The 21,289-nt window shown below is 36.0% G+C and overlaps 1 protein-coding gene across 1 annotated transcript in view; it reads left to right on the top strand.

The window, feature by feature from the left end:
- Pi3K59F (phosphatidylinositol 3-kinase 59F) overlaps nucleotides 1-21,289 on the top strand; it is a 36,337-nt gene that overhangs the window by 14,366 nt on the left and 682 nt on the right. The window contains 6 exon segments of the mRNA XM_069321151.1: nucleotides 856-11,026; nucleotides 16,995-17,352; nucleotides 18,416-18,622; nucleotides 19,124-19,177; nucleotides 19,611-19,669; nucleotides 21,193-21,268. Of these exon segments, the coding sequence (XP_069177252.1) occupies nucleotides 856-1,443 (588 nt within the window). The 3' untranslated portion in view covers nucleotides 1,444-11,026; nucleotides 16,995-17,352; nucleotides 18,416-18,622; ... (1 more) ...; nucleotides 19,611-19,669; nucleotides 21,193-21,268.

Consider the following 21,289-nt stretch of genomic DNA (forward strand, 5'->3'; position numbering starts at 1 on the left):
CTTTTCCAAAAAATATATTATACCTTGTAATTTATTCTGTACTCCTCTCACACCAAGAAAACCAATCTTATTTAAACTTGCACTTTTTTCAATCCTTCAGTTATTTTTATTTCAATCCTTTAGTTATCAGACTTTGAGATACAGTAACTCTCTCCACGGGAATCGTAATTTTTTGTAGTTTCCCTTCCTATTGCAGAGCTTTATATACCCACTGGCTTTTTTCACAGCTGGACTTTTTTCTTCTTTCCTGAAGCTATTTATATTTTTCAGGACAAATTTTGTTTACTTTTATTTATAGCTCATCATTTATTCATTCTTTTTTTCATGCCAGGTTAATACTTTTAAATTCCTTGCCACTTCATCATCCCACCGAACACATTAACTCTTCTACTGCTTTGTTCAACACTGTACACTTGTTTTCCAGCCATAACAAGATATTCAATGCTTGATTGTTAACAAACTTCATTATTATCATGGATTATTTTAGTAACATCTGTGAGAAAATGATGGGAGCAATACAGGAATTAAACCAGTGACCTGAGTACTCCCATCCACGTGCTTTACCCATGGACCACAACATGGTAAAGATTATACAACCTGGGATTATACTAAATCCACTTTAGAGTCTGGAGGCACTGATCTGGTAGCCAACTCAGGTTTTGCATATATTGTAATCCTCTTGTGTAGGTAATGGAGTTCTCCGCCAGACACTCTCTTAAAATGTACAAGGAAATCATGATCCCCGTTCGGCCCCAATGATTTTCTCATAGATATATCACATTATTGTGATTTTTTTTTATGTACAGTACAGTATTTGTAATTTCTTTGTGTATTGGTAACATCTGTTTCTTTTAGGTTTTACGCACTGAAGGAGGAATCCAGAACTTCTTCCGTAAGCATGCTTCTTCAGAAACGGGTCCATATGGTATTGCTCCAGAGGTAATGGACACGTACATAAAATCTTGTGCTGGCTATTGTGTCATCACATATTTGCTTGGCATTGGTGATCGACACTTGGATAATCTACTTTTGACAAGGAATGGGAATCTCTTTCATATTGATTTTGGATACATTCTTGGAAGGGATCCAAAGCCACTTCCACCTCCTATGAAGCTTAGCAAAGAAATGGTTGAAGGCATGGGAGGAGCACAGTCTGAACATTATCACGAATTTCGTAAACTTTGCTATACTGCTTTTCACCAACTTCGCCGGCATGCAAACCTAATACTCAATCTGTTCTCTCTCATGGTGGATGCAAATGTGCCAGACATTGCCTTAGAGCCTGATAAAACTGTGAAAAAAGTAGAAGACAAGTTCCGATTAGATTTGAGTGATGAAGAGGCAGTCAGCTATATGCAGGGACTCATCGATGACTCGGTTAATGCTGTTGTAGCTGTAGTGGTGGAACACCTGCATAAGTTTGCTCAATATATTCGAAAATAGGTGCTTGTGAGAAAATCTGATGTCTTCAACTGCATAATGTAGTTTAGACAATTATATGATCATACCTGTTGTATGCTTCAAGCCTTATTAGAGAGACAATGTTAGTATAATATTACATTGCTAATTTACTAACATTATTTAGACCATAAATATATATTCCATATAGTAAGAAATAATCAATTCAGTAATTTAAAGCAATATGGTACATGAAGGGAGTCAAAACTATTAAGTGTTAATTTTTGCATCTTTTTCAGGTTAATTTGTTACTTGTCTGTATATATACGAGGTTTAAATACTAGTAAACATAATGGCAACTGTATCAGTTGTGCTAATGTGATAATGCTCATTAGAGGGTCTTGATACTATGTATTTTTTAATCTGAAAAATTATTTTATTGATTAACCGGGTGCCATCCATTTAGGTATCTTATATGAGAGTACATGTAAGTCACATTTTTAGTTCTTCCAAGTGCTTTTAATAGCTATTTAATCCTACATTTGATATGCAATTAGCATTGATGCTCTTGTCTTCAGACTACAGTATTTCTTTCAATATTTGTCAATGTTTAATATAAAGATAACCTAGAAATTTGAGATCATTATTTTCATCTTCTCTAAAAAATATTTGGTGAGAATTTAATATTTCATTTCATAGAGATTACTAGTCTAGATAACAGGATTTAGGAAATTGTTTAAGGTAAATTGTTACAAATATATTCTGTAGTAAAAAAGAGTATGCAGTATGTGTTTGCACACAGTCAATAAAATCTTTTATTCAGACTTGGCAGCAGTAATGTAGGTGTGAAATAAATTATATTAGGTCTAACAAGAAGTAAAATTTCTCAGCACTCAAGAAATGTATGCTTTACTGTCCAATCTTATTTCTCAGTACAGTACTCTCAAGTAATGTTTCCTTAATTTACACAGTTCCCTATCTTGGTGCAAGGAAATGATTCAGTACTACCTACTTTTACTTCTGGGTTTACTAACATGCATGTGGATTTATTTAGTAAATATATCAGGTGGTCCTTCACACCTTCAATAGTTGAAAGCATGCAAGACATATGTAGAATTCTACCTGAGATCTCTCGGGAAATGCTAGTGTCCACAGGGAACTTTGTGTTAAAGATAGGTTGTATGCAGTACTGCATATATAGATGTTCATTGATAAGGAATACAAAGAAATAATGATCTCAACTTCAGATGGACAAGACTCAAGAAAGGTGTAGAAGTACTGGTGTACTACCATGAATGTAGGAACCATTGCCTGCAAATATACTTTTTATGCAATGTGTGTACAGTACTGTAGTATAAACTTTTACCATGAAGGAAAGAAAGTTTTGTATAGTATACTTCATTTTCATACAATTGTACATTATAGCTATTATCATATAGTGTTGTTGTCTGAATGATGGGTGCAATTGTTTTTTTTTTTTTTTTTTTTTATAATTTTGGCTATCAATGTATTAAGTAATTTTCTGCGAAAAACCAGGATAGTGCATGCAAAAGATGCCCCCAAAAGATCATTAGTTTTATAAACCAATTATTTCATTATGTTTTTTAATTCATAATATTTTGAATGGTTGTGTTTATATATACTGTGTGTGTGTGTGTGTGTGTATGTATGTATGTATGTATGTATGTATGTATGTATGTATGTATGTATGTATGTATGTATGTGTGTATGTATGTATGTATGTGTGTATGTATGTGTGTGTATGTATGTGTGTATGTATGTGTGTATGTATGTGTGTATGTATGTGTGTGTGTGTGTGTGTGTGTGTGTATGTATATTATATATATATATAATATATATATATATATATATATATATATATATATATATATATATATATATATATATATATATATAATATAAGTTTGTGAGGGTACCAATGTGGGGACCCATAGCCTCGGAGAAGAAAATAAAAAGTATTCAGAGGAGACCTTGTGGTTTCTCACTGAACACTAATATTATCTTCTCCTACCACCCCCATTCTTTTGTATGTACACATATATATTTACTTTATTTGAACTTTGTTACAAAAAAGGAGTTAAATATAGGTTACAAAGATGGTTATCATAGGTTGTCGAGTTCCTCCAGCTCCTCAGATATATATATATATATATATATATATATATATATATATATATATATATATATATATATTATAATATATTATAATATAAAAATTATTAAAACAAACACACACACAAAACAAACACACACAGTACATATTTGCAAAAATAAAGTATTGTATTTAATAATCCAGAATTTTATATGGGCCTTCATTTCTACACTTCCCTAATTTTCAGTGATGATTACAACTTGTGTACACACTCGTATATATGTACAGTAGTAGTTTTGCCATGTTGCAGGTTCACAAGTACTGTTTGGATTCAGTTAATAGCCTATGCATTTGACTTGAAACCAGTGAAGATCAATTATACCGTGTTGTGTATTGAAAAAGCAGTGTATACAATAGTGACATCTCGTGTAGAGCTGTTCATTGCGCTCTGCATACAACTGCAAATAGAAACTGCCTGACATAATCTAACCTAAGGTTAGCTTTTATTTTAGGAAATTAAATTTCTTATCTAACCATGCAGCTGCTCCAAAACAAAATTAGCTTTGTGGTAAAGGTGCTGTTTATACTACAAATTCAGTCTCCTGTCGATTCACTGTTCTCAGATCATTGTCCTCGTGGAGGTCAGGTCTCCTGGTTGGTGGTCTGGTGAACCAATCTCTTCGATGTGGCTGCTCGCAGCTTGATGTATAAGTCACAGCCTGGTTGATCAGATATTCTTAGAAGATGTTTCTAAAGTTCTCTTTTTGAACACTGAGTAGTCAGCCAGTAAAGCCCTGTATGTGTAGGTGGTAAAGTGGTGTAAAATCTTGGGCCTTTGAATAGATAAGCTCTCTCTCAAAATGCTCATTGCACCTCTTGCTTTTCATTGGTCTATTTTGTACATCCTGCCATGCCTTCTGGTCATATGTGAAGTTATTTCTGTGTGCAGATTTGGAACAAGTCCTTCTAATATTTTCCAAGTATAAATTATTATGTATCTCTCATGCCTGTGATCTAGGGAGTACAGATTTAACAATTTTAAGAGGTTTCAATAATTTAGAGATTTTATTGAGTGGATTCTAACAGTAAAAGTTCTTTGCATGCTCTCCAGGGGAGCAATTTCTCCAGATTTGAATGGTGCTGTTAGTGTGAAAAAATATTCCACTCTAAGAGAACACTAGTGTCTTAAAAAGCATCATCATCAGTGAGGCAGCTTTAGTTTGAAAGGTGCTTGTTATCCAACTTGTCCTTTTTCTTGCAGTTGTGACAGCTTCTTTATTGTGTTCTTTAACCCATAAACTGCACAAAACATCGTATGTGTTGAGTAGCTTACCCAAAATTGCACATTACATCATATGTGTTGGAGTACTACGCAATATTTAATCAGCTTGCGGATACACTGGGTTCACCTCACCTTCATCAGGGTTCTTGTAAACAGACGCCATTAAAAAAAATATCCTGGGCAACATTCCCGGGTGTTAGGACCTCGGCACTGAGTGAGCCATCAAGGCTGGCACATGCAGCATGAGCTCATAGCACTGCTGTTCAGCTTGTGACCACAGCAATTTAACAATTTTACAATTTCTTTCAACATGATTACTCCTAAATCTTTTACATTATTTTTCCTTTCAATAGTATGGGTTGAGTGCATTTTATATGGGGTTTTTGTTTTGATGTTTTAATTTTTTCCATAGTGCAGTAACTGGAACTTATTATCATTTAAATAATGTTATTTTCTGTAGCCAATTGAAAGACTTTATTAACATCCAATTGGAGGTTTGTGTCCTGTCCTCTATATTGTCTACTCTCATGAAAATTCTAATGTCATCTGCAAAGGATGATACAGTACTATAGTTTGTGTCCTTTTCTATGATATGGGGATGAGGAAATAAATGTACTGGAGCAAATACGGTAGCTTGGGGGACTAAGCTTTTCACAGTTGTTAATATGGATTTTACTGGTTGATACCTGGTTGATGGGGTTCTGGGAGTTCTTCTACTCCCCAAGCCCGGCCCGAGGCCAGGCTTGACTTGTGAGAGTTTGGTCCACAAGGCTGTTGCTTGGAGCGGCCCGCAGGCCCACATACCCACCACAGCCCGGTTGGTCCGGCACTCCTTGGAGGAATAAATCTAGTTTCCTCTTGAAAATGTCCACGGTTGTTCCGGTAATATTTCTTATGCTTGCTGGGAGGACGTTGAACAACCGCGGACCTCTGATGTTTATACAGTGTTCTCTGATTGTGCCTATGGCATCTCTGCTCTTCACTGGTTCTATTCTACATTTTCTTCCAAATCGTTTACTCCAGTACGTTGTTATTTTACTGTGTAGATTTGGTACTTGGCCCTCCAGTATCTTCCAGGTGTATATTATTTGATATCTCTCTCGTCTTCTTTCTAGTGAGTACATTTGGAGGGCTTTGAGACGATCCCAATAATTTAGGTGCTTTATTGCGTCTATGCGTGTCGTATATGTTCTCTGTATTCCCTCTATTTCAGCAATATCTCCTGCTCTGAAGGGGGAAGTGAGTACTGAACAGTACTCAAGACGGGACAACACAAGTGACTTGAAGAGTACAACCATTGTGATGGGATCCCTGGATTTGAAAGTTCTCGTAATCCATCCTATCATTTTTCTGGCTGTCGCAATATTTGCTTGGTTATGCTCCTTAAACGTTAGGTCGTCAGACATTATTATTCCCAAATCCTTTACATGCTGTTTTCCTACTATGGGTACATTTGATTGTGTTTTGTACTCTGTATTATGTTTAAGGTCCTCATTTTTACCGTACCTGAGTACCTGGAATTTATCACTGTTAAACATCATGTTATTTTCTGATGCCCAGTCGAAAACTTTATTAATATCAGCTTGAAGTTTTTCAATGTCCTCAGCCGAGGTAATTTTCATACTGATTTTTGTGTCATCTGCAAAGGATGATACGAAGCTGTGACTTGTATTTTTGTCTATATCTGATATGAGAATAAGGAAAAGCAACGGTGCAAGGACTACCCTGAGGTACAGAGCTTTTCACTGCACTTGGACTAGATTTTATATGGTTGACAGTTACTCGCTGAGTCCTGTTTGACAGAAAACTGAGTATCCAGCGTCCTACTTTACCGGTTATTCCCATTGACTTCATTTTGTGTGCTATCACGCCATGGTCACATTTATCGAAAGCCTTTGCGAAGTCCGTGTATATCACATCAGCATTCTGTTTCTCTTCTAATGCCTCAGTGACTTTGTCGTAGTGCTCAAGTAGCTGTGAGAGGCACGATCTTCCCGCTCGAAATCCATGTTGGCCTGGGTTGTGAAGGTCATTGGTCTCCATGAAATTGGTGACCTGACTCCTAATCACTCTCTCAAATACTTTTGTGATGTGCGATGTTAGTGCAACTGGTCTATAATTTTTTGCCAATGCTTTGCTCCCTCCCTTGTGTAGAGGGGCTATGTCTGCTACTTTAAGTGCATCTGGTATCTCCCCCGTGTCCAAGCTCTTCCTCCACACTATACTGAGTGCCTGTGCTACCGGCACTTTGCATTTCTTTATAAATATTGAATTCCATGAGTCTGGACCTGGGGCCGAGTGCATGGGCATGTTTTCAATTTCTTTTTCAAAATTTAGTGCGCTCGTGTTTATATCAGTTATATTTACAGGGGTTTGAATATCCCGCATAAAGAAATTGTCTGGATCTTCCACCTTCATGTTGTTTATTGGAGTGCTAAACATGTCCTCATACTGCTTTTTTAGGATTTCACTAATTTCTTTGTCATCCTCCGTGTATGAACCTTCACTTGTACGAATAGGTCCAATACTGGCAGTGGTTTTTGCGTTTGATTTCGCATATGAGAAGAAATATTTTGGATTTTTCTTTATTTCCTGAATGGCTTTCTGTTCTAACTGCCTTTCTTCAGTTTCATATGAGTGTTTCAATTTCCGCTCGATTGCTTCAATCTCCCTATTTAAATTATTCCTTCTTTGACGTGAAATTCGTGTCTGCATAAGCAGTTCCGTTATTTTTTTCCTGCGTTTATAGTGTCGTCTGCGTTCTCTTTCTACGTTAGATCTCTTTCTGGCTTTCCTCAAAGGAACATGTTTCAGACAGACTTGATACGCTTCTGAAGTCAGTTTTTCTATTCCTTCTGTAGGACTTGTATTACTTAGAACAGTTCCCCATGGAATGTTTGTAAGTTCCCTGTTTATTATCTCCCAGTCTATCCTTTTATTATTAAAATTGAATTTACTGAATAGCCCCTCTCGCTTTATCAACGTTTTAGGTCTATTCTGAGTATTGATGGTCGTTTGCACTTCAATGAGCTTGTGATCTGAATATGTGGTATCTGATATCGTAATGTCCCTGATAATGTCTTCATTGTTCGTAAAGACCAGATCTAGACTATTTTCATTTCTCGTTGGCTCCGATATCTGCTGATTGAGTGAAAATTTGTCACAGAATCTAAGTAGTTCTCTAATCTGTGGTTGGTTAGGTCCTGATAGATTTCCTGGTATAATATTATTGTTTGCTATTTTCCACCTGAGACTAGGCAAGTTGAAGTCACCTAGGAAGATAATATCAGGTATCGGGTTCTCCAAATTATCAAGGCTATTCTCTATTTTGCTTATCTGTTCTGTGAATTCCTCAGCCGTTGCATCTGGCGGTTTGTATATTAGAATAATCACTAAATTTATTTTCTCTATTTTTAATCCCAGCACCTCTACCACCTCATTTGTAACGTTTAGGAGCTCCGAGCATACAAAGTCTTCCCTAATATACAGACCCACTCCTCCATGTGACCTAATTTTCCTATCACACCTGCATAGGTTATATCCTGGAATCCAGATCTCACTGTCCAACAATTCCCCTGCATGGGTTTCTGTGAAAGCTCCAAATACTGCATTTGACTCCGTGAGGAGGCCATTTATGAACTGTACTTTGTTGTTTGTTCTTGTTTTCAGTCCTTGTATGTTGGCAAAGATGAATGAGGTTACTCTATTAGTGATAGTTTGAATGGGAGACTTTTTCGGCAAGCCCATTATTCGTGGACATAATGAGTTTGTTCTGACCAGTACTGATTGTTGTGGGGCAGTTGTCTGTCGTAGTTGTAGTTCCCTTTCGGTGGGTAATTGTATCTGTAATTCTGGAATGCAAGTGGATCTGGCATCCAGTTCCATACACTCTCCATGCTGCTCCTTTTGAATTCTCTGCCGGTCTGGTATAAAAAATTTATAGAGTTTTCTCCAAATTCATTATCCTGCTTGCCACTCTTTATGTAGCGTTCCGTGCCTTTCACGTGAAAGTGTGGGCAGCTGAGGTCATAGCATTTTCTGTCCTCCAGTGAGGTTTGGCACATGTCAGGATGGAAAAACCTACATATTGATCCAAATCGACACTCACCTTTCCTAAGCATATTTAAACATTTTTTGGGATGTTGGTAACTGCATTCTAATCCTTTCTTATTACCAGCATATCTATGTCTGCATATGCCCTTTGCATAAAATTTGCATTAAGTCTGTCCTTCTGTTCTGAATTGCTCTATCGGGAACCGTCGTAGTGTCTGTACCTATCGTACTATGTTGACTCTTATGCTCTGGGTTTTGTTTGTTAAGAAGTTATAGATACATCACCCAACTTTGCCAGTAATTCCTTTTGTGCACATTTTGTGTGCAATAACACCATGGTCACATTTGTCAAAAACTTTTGTGAAATCTTGTGTATTTCTTTTACGACATCTAAGGCCATGTCATAGTGGTCTAGCAATTGTGAGAGGCAGGAGTGCCTTGTTCTGAACCCATGTTGTCCAGGTTATGTAGGCACTGTGATTCCATGTGTTTTGTGATCTTACATCTTGGTACTTTTTTTTTTTTTTTTCAAAGATTTTTTTATCATGTGCACTGTTAGAGATATTGGTCTATAATTGCATCAGCTTTACTACCTCCTTTGTAAAGTGATGTATAAACTCTGCTGTTTTAAGTATGTCTGGGATAACACCAGTATCTAGGTTTCATCTCCCAAAAATGTTCAGGTATACATTGTTACCACCTATGACTTCATATTTTAATATTTTGGATGATTTTAAGGCCTAATAATTAAGATTGTAGTGACGTCATCAGCGAAGATGATAGCTGTTGATGGATGAATACTCTTTACTAAAATAGTTTACTCTTTACTGAAAATAGTTACCAAAAAAGTTGTCTCCATTCTGTGTTAACTAATGTTTCAACCCATGATTTAAACCCATATTCTACAGTACATCCTGTTAAAGGTTAGCACTTGGGAGAAATCTTGGTGCTTCTCAGTAAATTATAATAAGCACTTCATAAATTATTACATATAATAGTGAACATTATATACAATAGTGTAGGCTTTGAAAATCTTAGAGAGCGGGTTGTAGGAACGTGAACAGAAAATGATTTGACGTTGGAATATCTATGGGGGAACACTATTGCAAACAGGATGGATATAGGGTCCACAACAAGTCACAAATCAAACCGAATGTTTATTCAGGTAAAGTACATACAGTACATACAAGGTGATTTGACAAACAGAATATTGGATTTATAGATAGAGCTAGTACATACAGTGTCGAAAGCCACTATTACGCACAACGATTCGGGCAAGGTGGCTGTGTGGATAGCACGCTGGACACATGAATTTGTGGCCTGGATTCAATTCCCAGCACCGGCGAGAAACGATGGGCAGAGTTTCTTTCACCCTAATGCCCCTGTTATCTAGCAATAAATAGGTACCTGGGAGTCAGTCAGCTGTCACGGGCTGCTTCTTGGGGTGTGTGTGTGTGGTGTGGAAAAAAAGTAGTTGTAACAGTTGATTGATAGTTGGGCCGAAAGAGCAGAGCTTGACCCCTGCAAGCACAACTAGGTGAATACAACTAGTGAATACAAAAGGTGTGGCAAAAAAAACACTTAGACTAGATCTTAATACTAATTGAGATCAAAGCATACATTTAGTTGAAAAAAATGTGGCAAAAGAAAAATACATGGCAGAAAACAGCAGTTATACAAGTTGGTCAACAGTGTTGTTTGAAAACAGAAAGACAAGGGTTGACATTTATGGGGTAAGGTAACCTCATAACTATGTTTATGAGGTTCACTCCCACTCAAAAGGATAGGTATGGGGACCACTTCCACCTGTTGGATGGGTATGGGGTCCACTGCCTGCAGGATGGGTACAGGTATCAATAGACACAATAGGGGGGCATATTGTGTCAATTTTCTTACAATGTACCTGTAAATTTTTTTTGCCAACTTTGCTGGAAATTACCTACTTAAAATTATCCGTTAGATTAAGGACTGCTCGAAATGTTATGCGTGCTAGTGGCTTTACAAGAATGTAAAATCGTAATTAATATGTACCCCTCTTGTATATAAGTAAATAAATAAACTACCGCCCTCTGGATGGGTATGGAGCTCACTACCGCCTGTTGGATGGTTATGGGGGGTCCATAGAATTACCCCAATCATCCCAAATCAGGCCAAAACTACCCAAAACGTATTAGCATTACGTAAGTAATGAAGAAATATGGTATATTTACTTACTATAATGTTGGTGCTACACGTAGAACATGATCAAACCTATTTTTTCTCTGAAATAATCTAATTTCATAACGAAATGAGACGTAAATATGTGAGAGGTGACGCCATAGGAAGTCGACGGTCCAAGCGACAATTGTGTGGAGCGACTTATCCAAGAAATATGGTCGCCAGGAGAGTGTTTGCTGCCATATCAGCCTCCTGTACACAGTGATCCAGTCCTTTTCGTTCATTGAACACCGAACCCTACACGCCCTCTGATATATTGCTTAATTAACAAATATTCACAAATAAAGATTATATTTGTATATGTTATCAGAAAGGCAGATATAAAATAGTTTTTGTGAATCCATCACAGAGATTATACCTTATTAGAGAGGAAAAATATTCATACTTTAAACAAGGCTTCATGGCCGACGCTCTCCTTACCGATATGGGAACTATGACCTTCCGAAGATCAATGTTAATTTAATCTAGATATTGTAATAAACGAAGTTTTCTATGTCATCATAAAGACATAAATATAAGCTGCATGTTAATACTTTGGCATAAATATAACTGAATTGAAAGTTAAGATATATGCCTTTTTATAGTTACTTGATGGCTCGCTCAGGGAGTGTGAAGGCCTCCACACAAGCCAATCAATTTTATAATTACTTTGCATATATGCAAAGTAACGCCATAGGTCTTTATGTCAGAATAAAGCCATGTAGACGATAATGTAACTACATTTCAAGGAAAACATATCTTAATATAATTATTAAATGAATGCAAAGTTATGGTTAAATAAATAGCCAATACCACACAATCGCCGGTGTCCGGACACATGAATAGTCGCATTAGGTGAAAGGAAATGTACCCAACCATTTCCATTTACCCAACCAGTTTGTGCACCCTATACTCATCCTCTGTGCGGTAATTTATTGTGCATCCCATACTCATCTTGTTACCAGTAGTTTGTGCAACCCATACTCATCCTGTGACCCGTAATTTATTGTGCATCCCATACTCATCCTGTTACCGGTAGTTTGTGCAGCCCATACCCATCCTGTGACCTGTAATTTATTGTGCAACCCATACTTATCCTGTGACCTGTAGTTTATTGTGCAGCTAATACTCATTCTGTGAGTCATAGGACATTGCGAAACCCTTTCTCATCGTGTGAATCTTTGTTTACTTTGCTCTCCATATTCATCCTCTGCGCGATAGTTTCTTGTGCAACCCATACCCATGATGTGAGTGGTAGTTTATTGTGTACCCTATATTCATCCTGTGAGTATAGGGTTCACAATTCTTGTTTGGATTCTTGTAATGTTATTTGTCTATTTGTAGTCACAGTATTTGTGCGCCCCTTGAGGGACTTGAATTAGAGGGGGGTTGAAATAGCCTAAGCTACTCTATCCCTTTGAGATTTATTTATTGCTTATCTCAATAAACATACTTGAACTTGAACTTGGGTACACAATGAGTTCATTTGTACTCCATACTCATCATCAAGAAGTGTATTTTACCAGCATTGTAATATAAATTAAGAATAAAAGCTTAACTGGATTACAGACCCATAATCAAAATAAGAGTCATCACTAATTATCATGACAAATTCTCTAGGCTACACTTCCGCCTTCGACAAGCTGCCGCCGGATGTGGGTATAGTTTATTGTACACCCCCGCACCCCCAGTCCTGGAATGGGCGGGCATTGGGATGTGGACATGTGTACCATTATTCCCCCCCCCCCCCCCCCACACACACACACTCGATCCTCTCCTGTTAATAATAATACTAATAATAATAAAAATTAAAAATAATAACGTTAATAAATATTATAATTAAAACACTTACTGTAATACCCTAGTGCTTGAATGAAGGTGAAGGAAAGACCCAATAAATGTGTAAGTGTATTAAAAACCAAATTTTCGTTGGGTGAGCTGGCAGGTGAGCACCACTTGCCAGCTCACCCAGTAATGAACATCACCTGCACACTGCACCGAACCACTTGCCAGCAGGTGCAGAAGTACGATGGAGAGAGCAAAGTATACCATATTTCAAGTATAATATTAAAGATATATTTAGGATTTAATGTTTTCGTATAAAGTTTCAATAATACCTTTATTTGATTTTTTTGTATTATTTTCTACCACAGACGTGGCCACACATTAACAATGCTAACCATCATATATACATTTTCTTCAGTCCGCCATGGACTCTAACCCTTTCCACTACCGCCCACAAGATGGGTATAGGGTGCATAATATAAGAACTAAACTAACTCCATTGATAGGGTTAGAGATTTGTTAAACATATAGTTCAGGGATTTATTGAACAATCAACCACATAAGGTGATTGTAGTGTTTTTAAAATGCTAGGCTAAGCTACATACGTAAATACATAAATACACAGATTTACGTATGCCCTACATAAAGTGTTCGATGTGTCTTTTACATAGTGTCATTAACGTGCATTTACAAAGGTGAAATTGAATTCTGAACACATACATACACATATATTTGTCTCTTTTACTCTGACAAGGTGAGATAACTGATAGAGAAACTAGTGTGCAATTAAGCACTTAATCACTGAAGGTGATTAAGGTGCTTTCACAAGCTCAGGTTATAGAGTTACATCACATACATTCATTGTATAATTGATACGTTACATCGTCAATCTAGGGTACAAGTTCAATATATCATCAAGTGTTCCAGTACTCAAATAGTAATTACACAGTTTAGCATAGCGCTTCATTCATGTATGTAAGAGAGAAGATTGTTCAAATATATTACATGCACATCCGGTACATCGTCCACCTTCTTCTACAGAACCGTCGGTATACCACTGATACACATCGTTACCCATATTCTGAGTACTTTCAGTGATGCTTCACAGTGTTAACTGTTTTAATAATGTAGAGTGTACATTATCTTTCTTGGGTGCATTTACAAAATCAACTGCTAGATCCAAGTTATCCCATGGAGTAATTGGTTGATTAATCGTTAATTGAGTTGGGTACATATTTAATATTTTGATGGAGTTGGCTACCTTGTAGAACCAAAATGCATTCACGCCGAAAACTGTGCTAATAGACAAAATTATGTTAGAGATATGGGTCTATAATTATCTGAGTGTGCTTTGGGGATGGGAACAATGACACTGTCCAATCATCAGGTAATACTCCTTCACTTAAACTCATTCTGTACAACACTAAAAGTGGATTACCTGGTACTTGTGAGACTAATCTCAGTAAACTGTAAGTAATACCGTCCTCTTCAGGAGCAGTTGACTTATTTGATTGTGCTACACAGCCTTCCCGGCTTGGTGCCTTCTTTGGTAATTACTTATCAAAGGCAGCTCCATACGAGGAGCTGCCTCGTATGGGCCAATAAGTCTTTTGCAGTTACCTTCATTCTTATGTTCTTACTTACATTTACTGAACTTTATCATCATCATCATCATTTACAGAAAGAAATTAATATAAAAAGTAGTCATTTTAATACACAAAACAGAAGTAGATATTATGTAAATTATGATGCAGGATAGGATCACTATTAAGAACTTAATTATAAACCACAATATGTTTTATATCGTCAGAAATTCTGATACATACCATATATTTTCAAATATTTACAATTAAAGTATTTATTTAGGAAATAAGTATTTTAGTTACCCTAGTTAGCTCTGAGAACACACATTGTTGCAGCAAGAATTTCTTCCCACTAATCTGAGCGATGCTAATGACCCATTGGACTTGTCATGAACAACAATCAACTACAGCACCATCTATATCAGAAGATATTCAAAATATTCTTGATGTCATTCAAATTGTCAATACGAGAACAGAATACATAAGAGTTAGTTTAGTGATGTCAAAGGAATCATATTGACTGACCGAGCCCCATTGTAAATATCCGTGGCTTCCTGACCATAAAGGTACCGCCGCGGATAAGGGTAAGGAGGGTACCGTCGAGGGTAAGACACCGGATGTACCCCATATACAAGCCACACTAGCTATTAGTTCATATAAGCTGACAACTTACCCAAACAAACATTACTTCCTAATTATATATATATACATATATATATATATATATATATATATATATATATATATATATATATATATATATATATATATATATATATATATATATATATATATATATATATATATATATATATATATATATATATATATTATGTAAATTATGATGCAGGATAGGATCACTATTAAGAACTTAATTATAAACCACAATATGTTTATATATATATCCTACTCACACTCATCCTAGCACAGTAATTTATTGTGCAACCCATACCCATCCTGTTACCAATAGTTTGTGCAACCCATGCTCATCCTGTTACCTTTAGTTTATTGTGAAACCCATACTCATCCTATGAATGGTAATTTATTATGCACCTCATACTCATCCTGTGAGTCATAGGACATTGTGGAACCCTTTCTCATCGTGTGAATCTTTGTTTACTTTGCTTTCCATACTCTGCTCTCCGATAGTTTCTTGTGCAACCCATACCCATGATGTGAGTGGTAGTTTATTGTGTACCCTATACTCATCCTGTGAGTATAGGGTACAAAATGAGTTCATTTGTACTCCATACTCATCAAGAAGTGTATTTTACCAGCATTGTAATATAAATTAAGAATAAAGGCATAATCTTATTATGTACCCATAATAAAAATAAGAGCCATCACACTATAATTTTCATGACAAACGGCCTAGACTCCACTTCCGCCTTCGACAAGCTGCTGCCGGAGGTGGGTATAGTTTATTGTACACTCCCGCACCCCCAGTCCTGGGAAGAGGGGCATTCGAATGTGGACATATGAACCATTACCCCCAACCCTTCCCTCTTAATAATAATTGAAACACTACACTACACACTATATGTTCATTTAATATTTCAAGTATAAGACTCAAGATATATTTAGGATTTAACGATTTAACATTGTCTCAATCATACCTTTATTGCACTTTATCATCATTATTTACAGAAAGAAATTAACATAAAAATGTAGTTAATTTTAACATACAAAACCGAATTTGAACATTGTTAATTTTGATGCAGGATCACTATTAATAAGAACTTAATTATAAACCACAATATGTTGTATATCATCAGAAATTTGGAAACATAATATATATATATATATATATATATGTCGTACCTAGTAGCCAGAACTCACTTTTTGGCCTACTATTCAAGGCCCGATTTGCCTAATAAGCCAAGTTTTCCTGAATTAATATATTTTCTCTAATTTTTTTCTTATGAAATGATAAAGCTACCCATTTCATTATGTATAAGGTTAATTTTTTTTTATTTTAGTTAAAATTAACGTAGATATATGACCGAACCTAACCAACCCTACCTAACCTAACCTAACCTATCTTTATAGGTTAGGTTAGGTTAGGTAGCCGAAAAAGTTAGGTTAGGTTAGGTTAGGTAGGTTAGGTAGTCGAAAAACAATTAATTCATGAAAACTTGGCTTATTAGGCAAATCGGGCCTTGCATAGTAGGCTGAGAAGTGAGTTCTGGCTATTAGGTACGACATATATATATATATATATATATATATATATATATATATATATATATATATATATATATATATATATATATATATATATATATATAAATGTATATATATATATATATATATATATATATACATATATATATATATATATATAAATATATATATATATATATATATATATATATATATATATATATATATATATATATATATATATATAAATGGAAATTTAGCACATTTAAATAATGTTATTAAGCTTAAGAATAAATTACATAAAATTAACATAGTAAAATTACTGGGATACAGATGGATCAGTAATCACATTACAAGTCCAATTATTTCCTAACTGAAGTCTGTAACGCACTATCATGTCATATTTCATAATACAAATTAGGTAAGAGATATGCAATATCTCCGGGAGGGAGGCTCCCTGGATATCTGTGGAGGTGCGTGGAGGTCCCCCTGGAGGCCCAAAAGGCCTCCTGGTCGTCCCTAAAGGCCCATGGAGGCCACCCGAATGTTCCTGGAGGAATTACCGTTTGTCCTGGCGCCATCTATGTTTTGACAGCAGTACTACTAATGTTCCCACGTTATATGATGATCTCTATACGGGTGTTACGGTCAGTTGCTCTTCTATGTTTATGGACAACGCAGGTGATTTGAGGCAATTTGCGGAACGAGTGAAATAGTATCGACGCGGTGAGTGATGGAGGAGGATATATACTGCTGTGTACTCGACCAGCGGGTGAGAGGTAAGTTATATCGAACAACTATGGGGAATAGATGGGTTATTTTAAGCGTAGAATGTCAGGTAACCGGTAACTACACAGATGGGGTAGTGTTTTTTTAAGTGTTTATTTACTAAAGTGGAACATTACATTATGCCTTTAGCTGAACAAGTCTACTGGTGGGGGAAGTAGACGGGTTTTATGAAAGTATTTTACCTAAATATTTGTATTTGGTTAACTAGTTCAGCCGTTACCAGGGAGGGTGTTCCTTTAATCTAATCTAAAAATTCTAGCCGGACAAAGTGATTAAATAAAGAAATTGAATAGAACGAAGTGGTTTGCCAAGGTGCTTAACATTTAGTTTAGTTCACTTACTACTTGCTTAAAGAATGCAAGTTTATCATATTGAATTTACCGTAGTTTTACTGCATTTAATATACAGTTTTTACCCTATTTAATTATGTCTGGTAAAGGCCGGTCGTGGAAAGTTCCTAATATAGCAAGTTTTAAAGGAAAAGTTTGAGTTAACTTTAACGCTTAAGTTAGTGACCAATTAGCTTAGTCTATTGTGAGAAAGTTACTAGAATCTAACATGGCAAGTGCCATTTCTCTACTTTTTGAGAAACATGACTAGATACATGAATCGCATAGTTTTATTACTAAATGTTCATGGATTAGGTTGCATAGTTGAGGAAATGGTGATAAGGTTTGTGATTTTGTGTACCTTGACTTCATCAGAGATTTTGATAGTGGCGCAAAATTGATAGGGGCTCGGATCATTGGGAATGCTGACTGAAGTTGATTAGGTCATGGCTATACCAAAGGAAATTAGTATAAATGGGGTTAAGTTGGAGGAAGTGTTGTAAGTAGTGCCTAAAAGCTCTCCTTGGACCTCGGTTATTCGCAAGATTATGGTTTAGACTGCAATAGTTGCCGAATTGGCAAATAAAAAATACCGATGCCCTATATAGTTTTGAAATGGTTAAGACTACCAGATGCAGTTTAATGCTGACAAATGTAAGGTTTGGAGGCTAGGTAAAGATGAGATAGATGTTGTAGATTGTTAAGAGTATTAAATTTTTTGCAGGTGGTAAATTCTCCCCGAGGTGGCACTGCTCTCCAGCCTGGGATGTTGATTGGTTAGTCTTCAACTGCCTCCCAACATGGTAGTGAGGTCCTGAGCTGACATGCAGTGAGGAACGTGGAAAGCTTCCTGAATTGGCACATGGTATGCCTCCCCTACCAGCAGCTGGCACAAATGTTCCAGCTAAGTGGATGAAGCCCACACTAAAATGTAAGTGGTACAGTAAATGGACACCCCCCCCCTCCCTTTTGACACTGAACAGTTGGAAAGGGGGGGGGGGAGAAAATTACTAAATTTAGTAAAATCACATTGTCTTGGTAGTATAGTTGGGTTAATTATGAATTTTCAGACTAAAAAGCTTGGTACATAATTCAACAGAATAAATTTGTCCTAGTAGTAAGCAGTGGTTGCAAAAGAATAAATTGTATATATGTTTTGTATTGCTTTTATTCAAATGTTATACATGGTTCTTAAATTAAAGTTTGTTTGCAATGTTCCAGAAAAATGTTCATGACTAAAGTTGTTGGAAAATAAAATTTGTATAGGATGTTGACTTGAAATGACTATAGCTTTGTTTGTAATTAAGATGGGACAACAAGATACTTAGTGTGCCATTTAAAACAGCAACTGTTAAACTGGTGGTTCAGGTATGAACAAAATAACATCGCTATGCATATAACTTTTTAGTAATATTTACTGTTCACATGACAGGTTGTGGAAGGTCCTGGCAACAAAGAGCTGCAGGAAAATACTTGCAGATCTACAGTAAGTAGTGTTGTGTACATTGGAATTAGAGGGTAGAAGTTAATTGCTAAAAACCTATTAAATATTAGGGTATGGAAGTCTAGGCTTAGGCTAGTGGGTACAATATGTGCAAGTTTAGTCCTTTCAGGAATGTATTTAATAGAATGGTATGTTGAAATTGTGAAAATTGCAATGTGGGGCATTAGATCTTAAACAGCATAGTTGAGGGTGTTTTATTAATAATTTTAATGAAATATAAATCTTGTTTAGTTAACATTAAATGTTTGTTAAATACGCTTTAATCTATAAATGTATAACACTGTTAAGGGTAATCATGAGTCAAAGTTAATGGCAGGAAAAGTTTTGTTCTAAGTGATGGTATTTTTCCCTTGAAAGTAAAAAAAAATATTCAATGTTTACTTTAGCTTGGTTTTAAATTTATATAGTTTTCCAGAATGTGGTTTGGAAAGTCCAGAAGTCCCTCTGTCAGTTGGAAGAGTTAAACAGAATCAGGTGAGTTGTAGTAAAGGTTAATCTGAATAGATTTGCATAAGAACATAAGAACATAAGAACAAAGGTAACTGCAGAAGGCCTATTGGCCCATACGAGGCAGCTCCTATTCTATAACCACCCAATCCCACTCATATACTTGTCCAACCCGTGCTTGAAACAATCGAGGGACCCCACCTCCACAATGTTACGCGGCAATTGGTTCCACAAATCAACAACCCTGTTACTGAACCAGTATTTACCCAAGTCTTTCCTAAATCTAAACTTATCCAATTTATACCCATTGTTTCGTGTTCTGTCCTGTGTTGATACTTTTAATACCCTACTAATATCCCCCCGGTTATGTCCATTCATGCACTTGTAAACCTCTATCATGTCACCCCTAACTCTTCGCCTTTCCAGTGAATGCAACTTAAGCTTTGTTAATCTTTCTTCATATGAAAGATTTCTAATTTGGGGAATTAACTTAGTCATCCTACGCTGGACACGTTCAAGTGAATTTATATCCATTCTATAATATGGCGACCAAAACTGAACTGCATAATCTAAATGGGGCCTAACTAGAGCAAGATATAGCTTGAGAACCACACCAGGTGTCTTGTTACTAACGCTGCGATTAATAAATCAAAGTGTCCGATTTGCCTTATTACGAACATTTATGCATTGATCCTTTTGTTTTAAATTCTTACTAATCATAACTCCCAGATCCCTTTCGCAATCCGACTTCGCAATCACAACACCATCTAGCTCGTATCTTGTAACTCTATCATCATTACCTAACCTCAGAACTTTACATTTATCAGCATTAAACTGCATCTGCCAATCCTTTGACCATTTCAAAACCCTATCTAGATCAACTTGAAGTGATAGTGAGTCCTCCTCCGAATTAATTTCCCTACCGATTTTCGTATCGTCGGCAAATTTGCAAATGTTGCTACTCGAACCTGAATCTAAATCATTTATATAAATTATAAACAACAGAGGTCCCAGGACAGAGCCTTGAGGCACTCCACTTACAACATTTTCCCACTCTGACTTGATTCCATTTATACTAACTCTGTTTCCTTTGGTATAGCCATGCCCTAATCCAGCTTAATATAGCACCCCCAATACCATGAGACTCTCTTTTTAATCAGTCTTTCATGTGGCACTGTATCAAAAGCTTTGCTAAAGTCAAGGTATACAACATCGCAATCCTTACCACTATCAACTGCCTCAACATAAAAGTAAAAAAAATAGTATTAACTTAAACAATATAGCATTGGCTAAAGATAAATGTAAATTGCCATTGAAGTGCAGTTTTGGATAGTTTCTCAAATGACATTTACTGAAACTTGGCAAATTGATTCCATATATATTTATATTGCTAAATTAGATCTTTACTACTGCTACTAGAATATGTAGGAAAGGTAAATTCGTTAAAGAAATTTTTTCCATCTGAATTTGTAAAGTACTGAATGCTAATTTGAAAAGTAAAGCAAGATTGGCTTTAAATCTGAAATTAATTTGTTGAAATATTTTTTCAGGTGAAAGTGATTATGATGCATGGACTGGCTTGGAGTGAGGCTCCTTTACTCTGCAAAAGGAAATCTACAAAAGTGGGCGAGTTTGAATTTGATGTTT

The sequence above is a fragment of the Procambarus clarkii genome, chromosome 9, assembly GCF_040958095.1.
Source record: "Procambarus clarkii isolate CNS0578487 chromosome 9, FALCON_Pclarkii_2.0, whole genome shotgun sequence".
NCBI classification, from domain to species: Eukaryota; Metazoa; Arthropoda; class Malacostraca; order Decapoda; family Cambaridae; genus Procambarus; species Procambarus clarkii.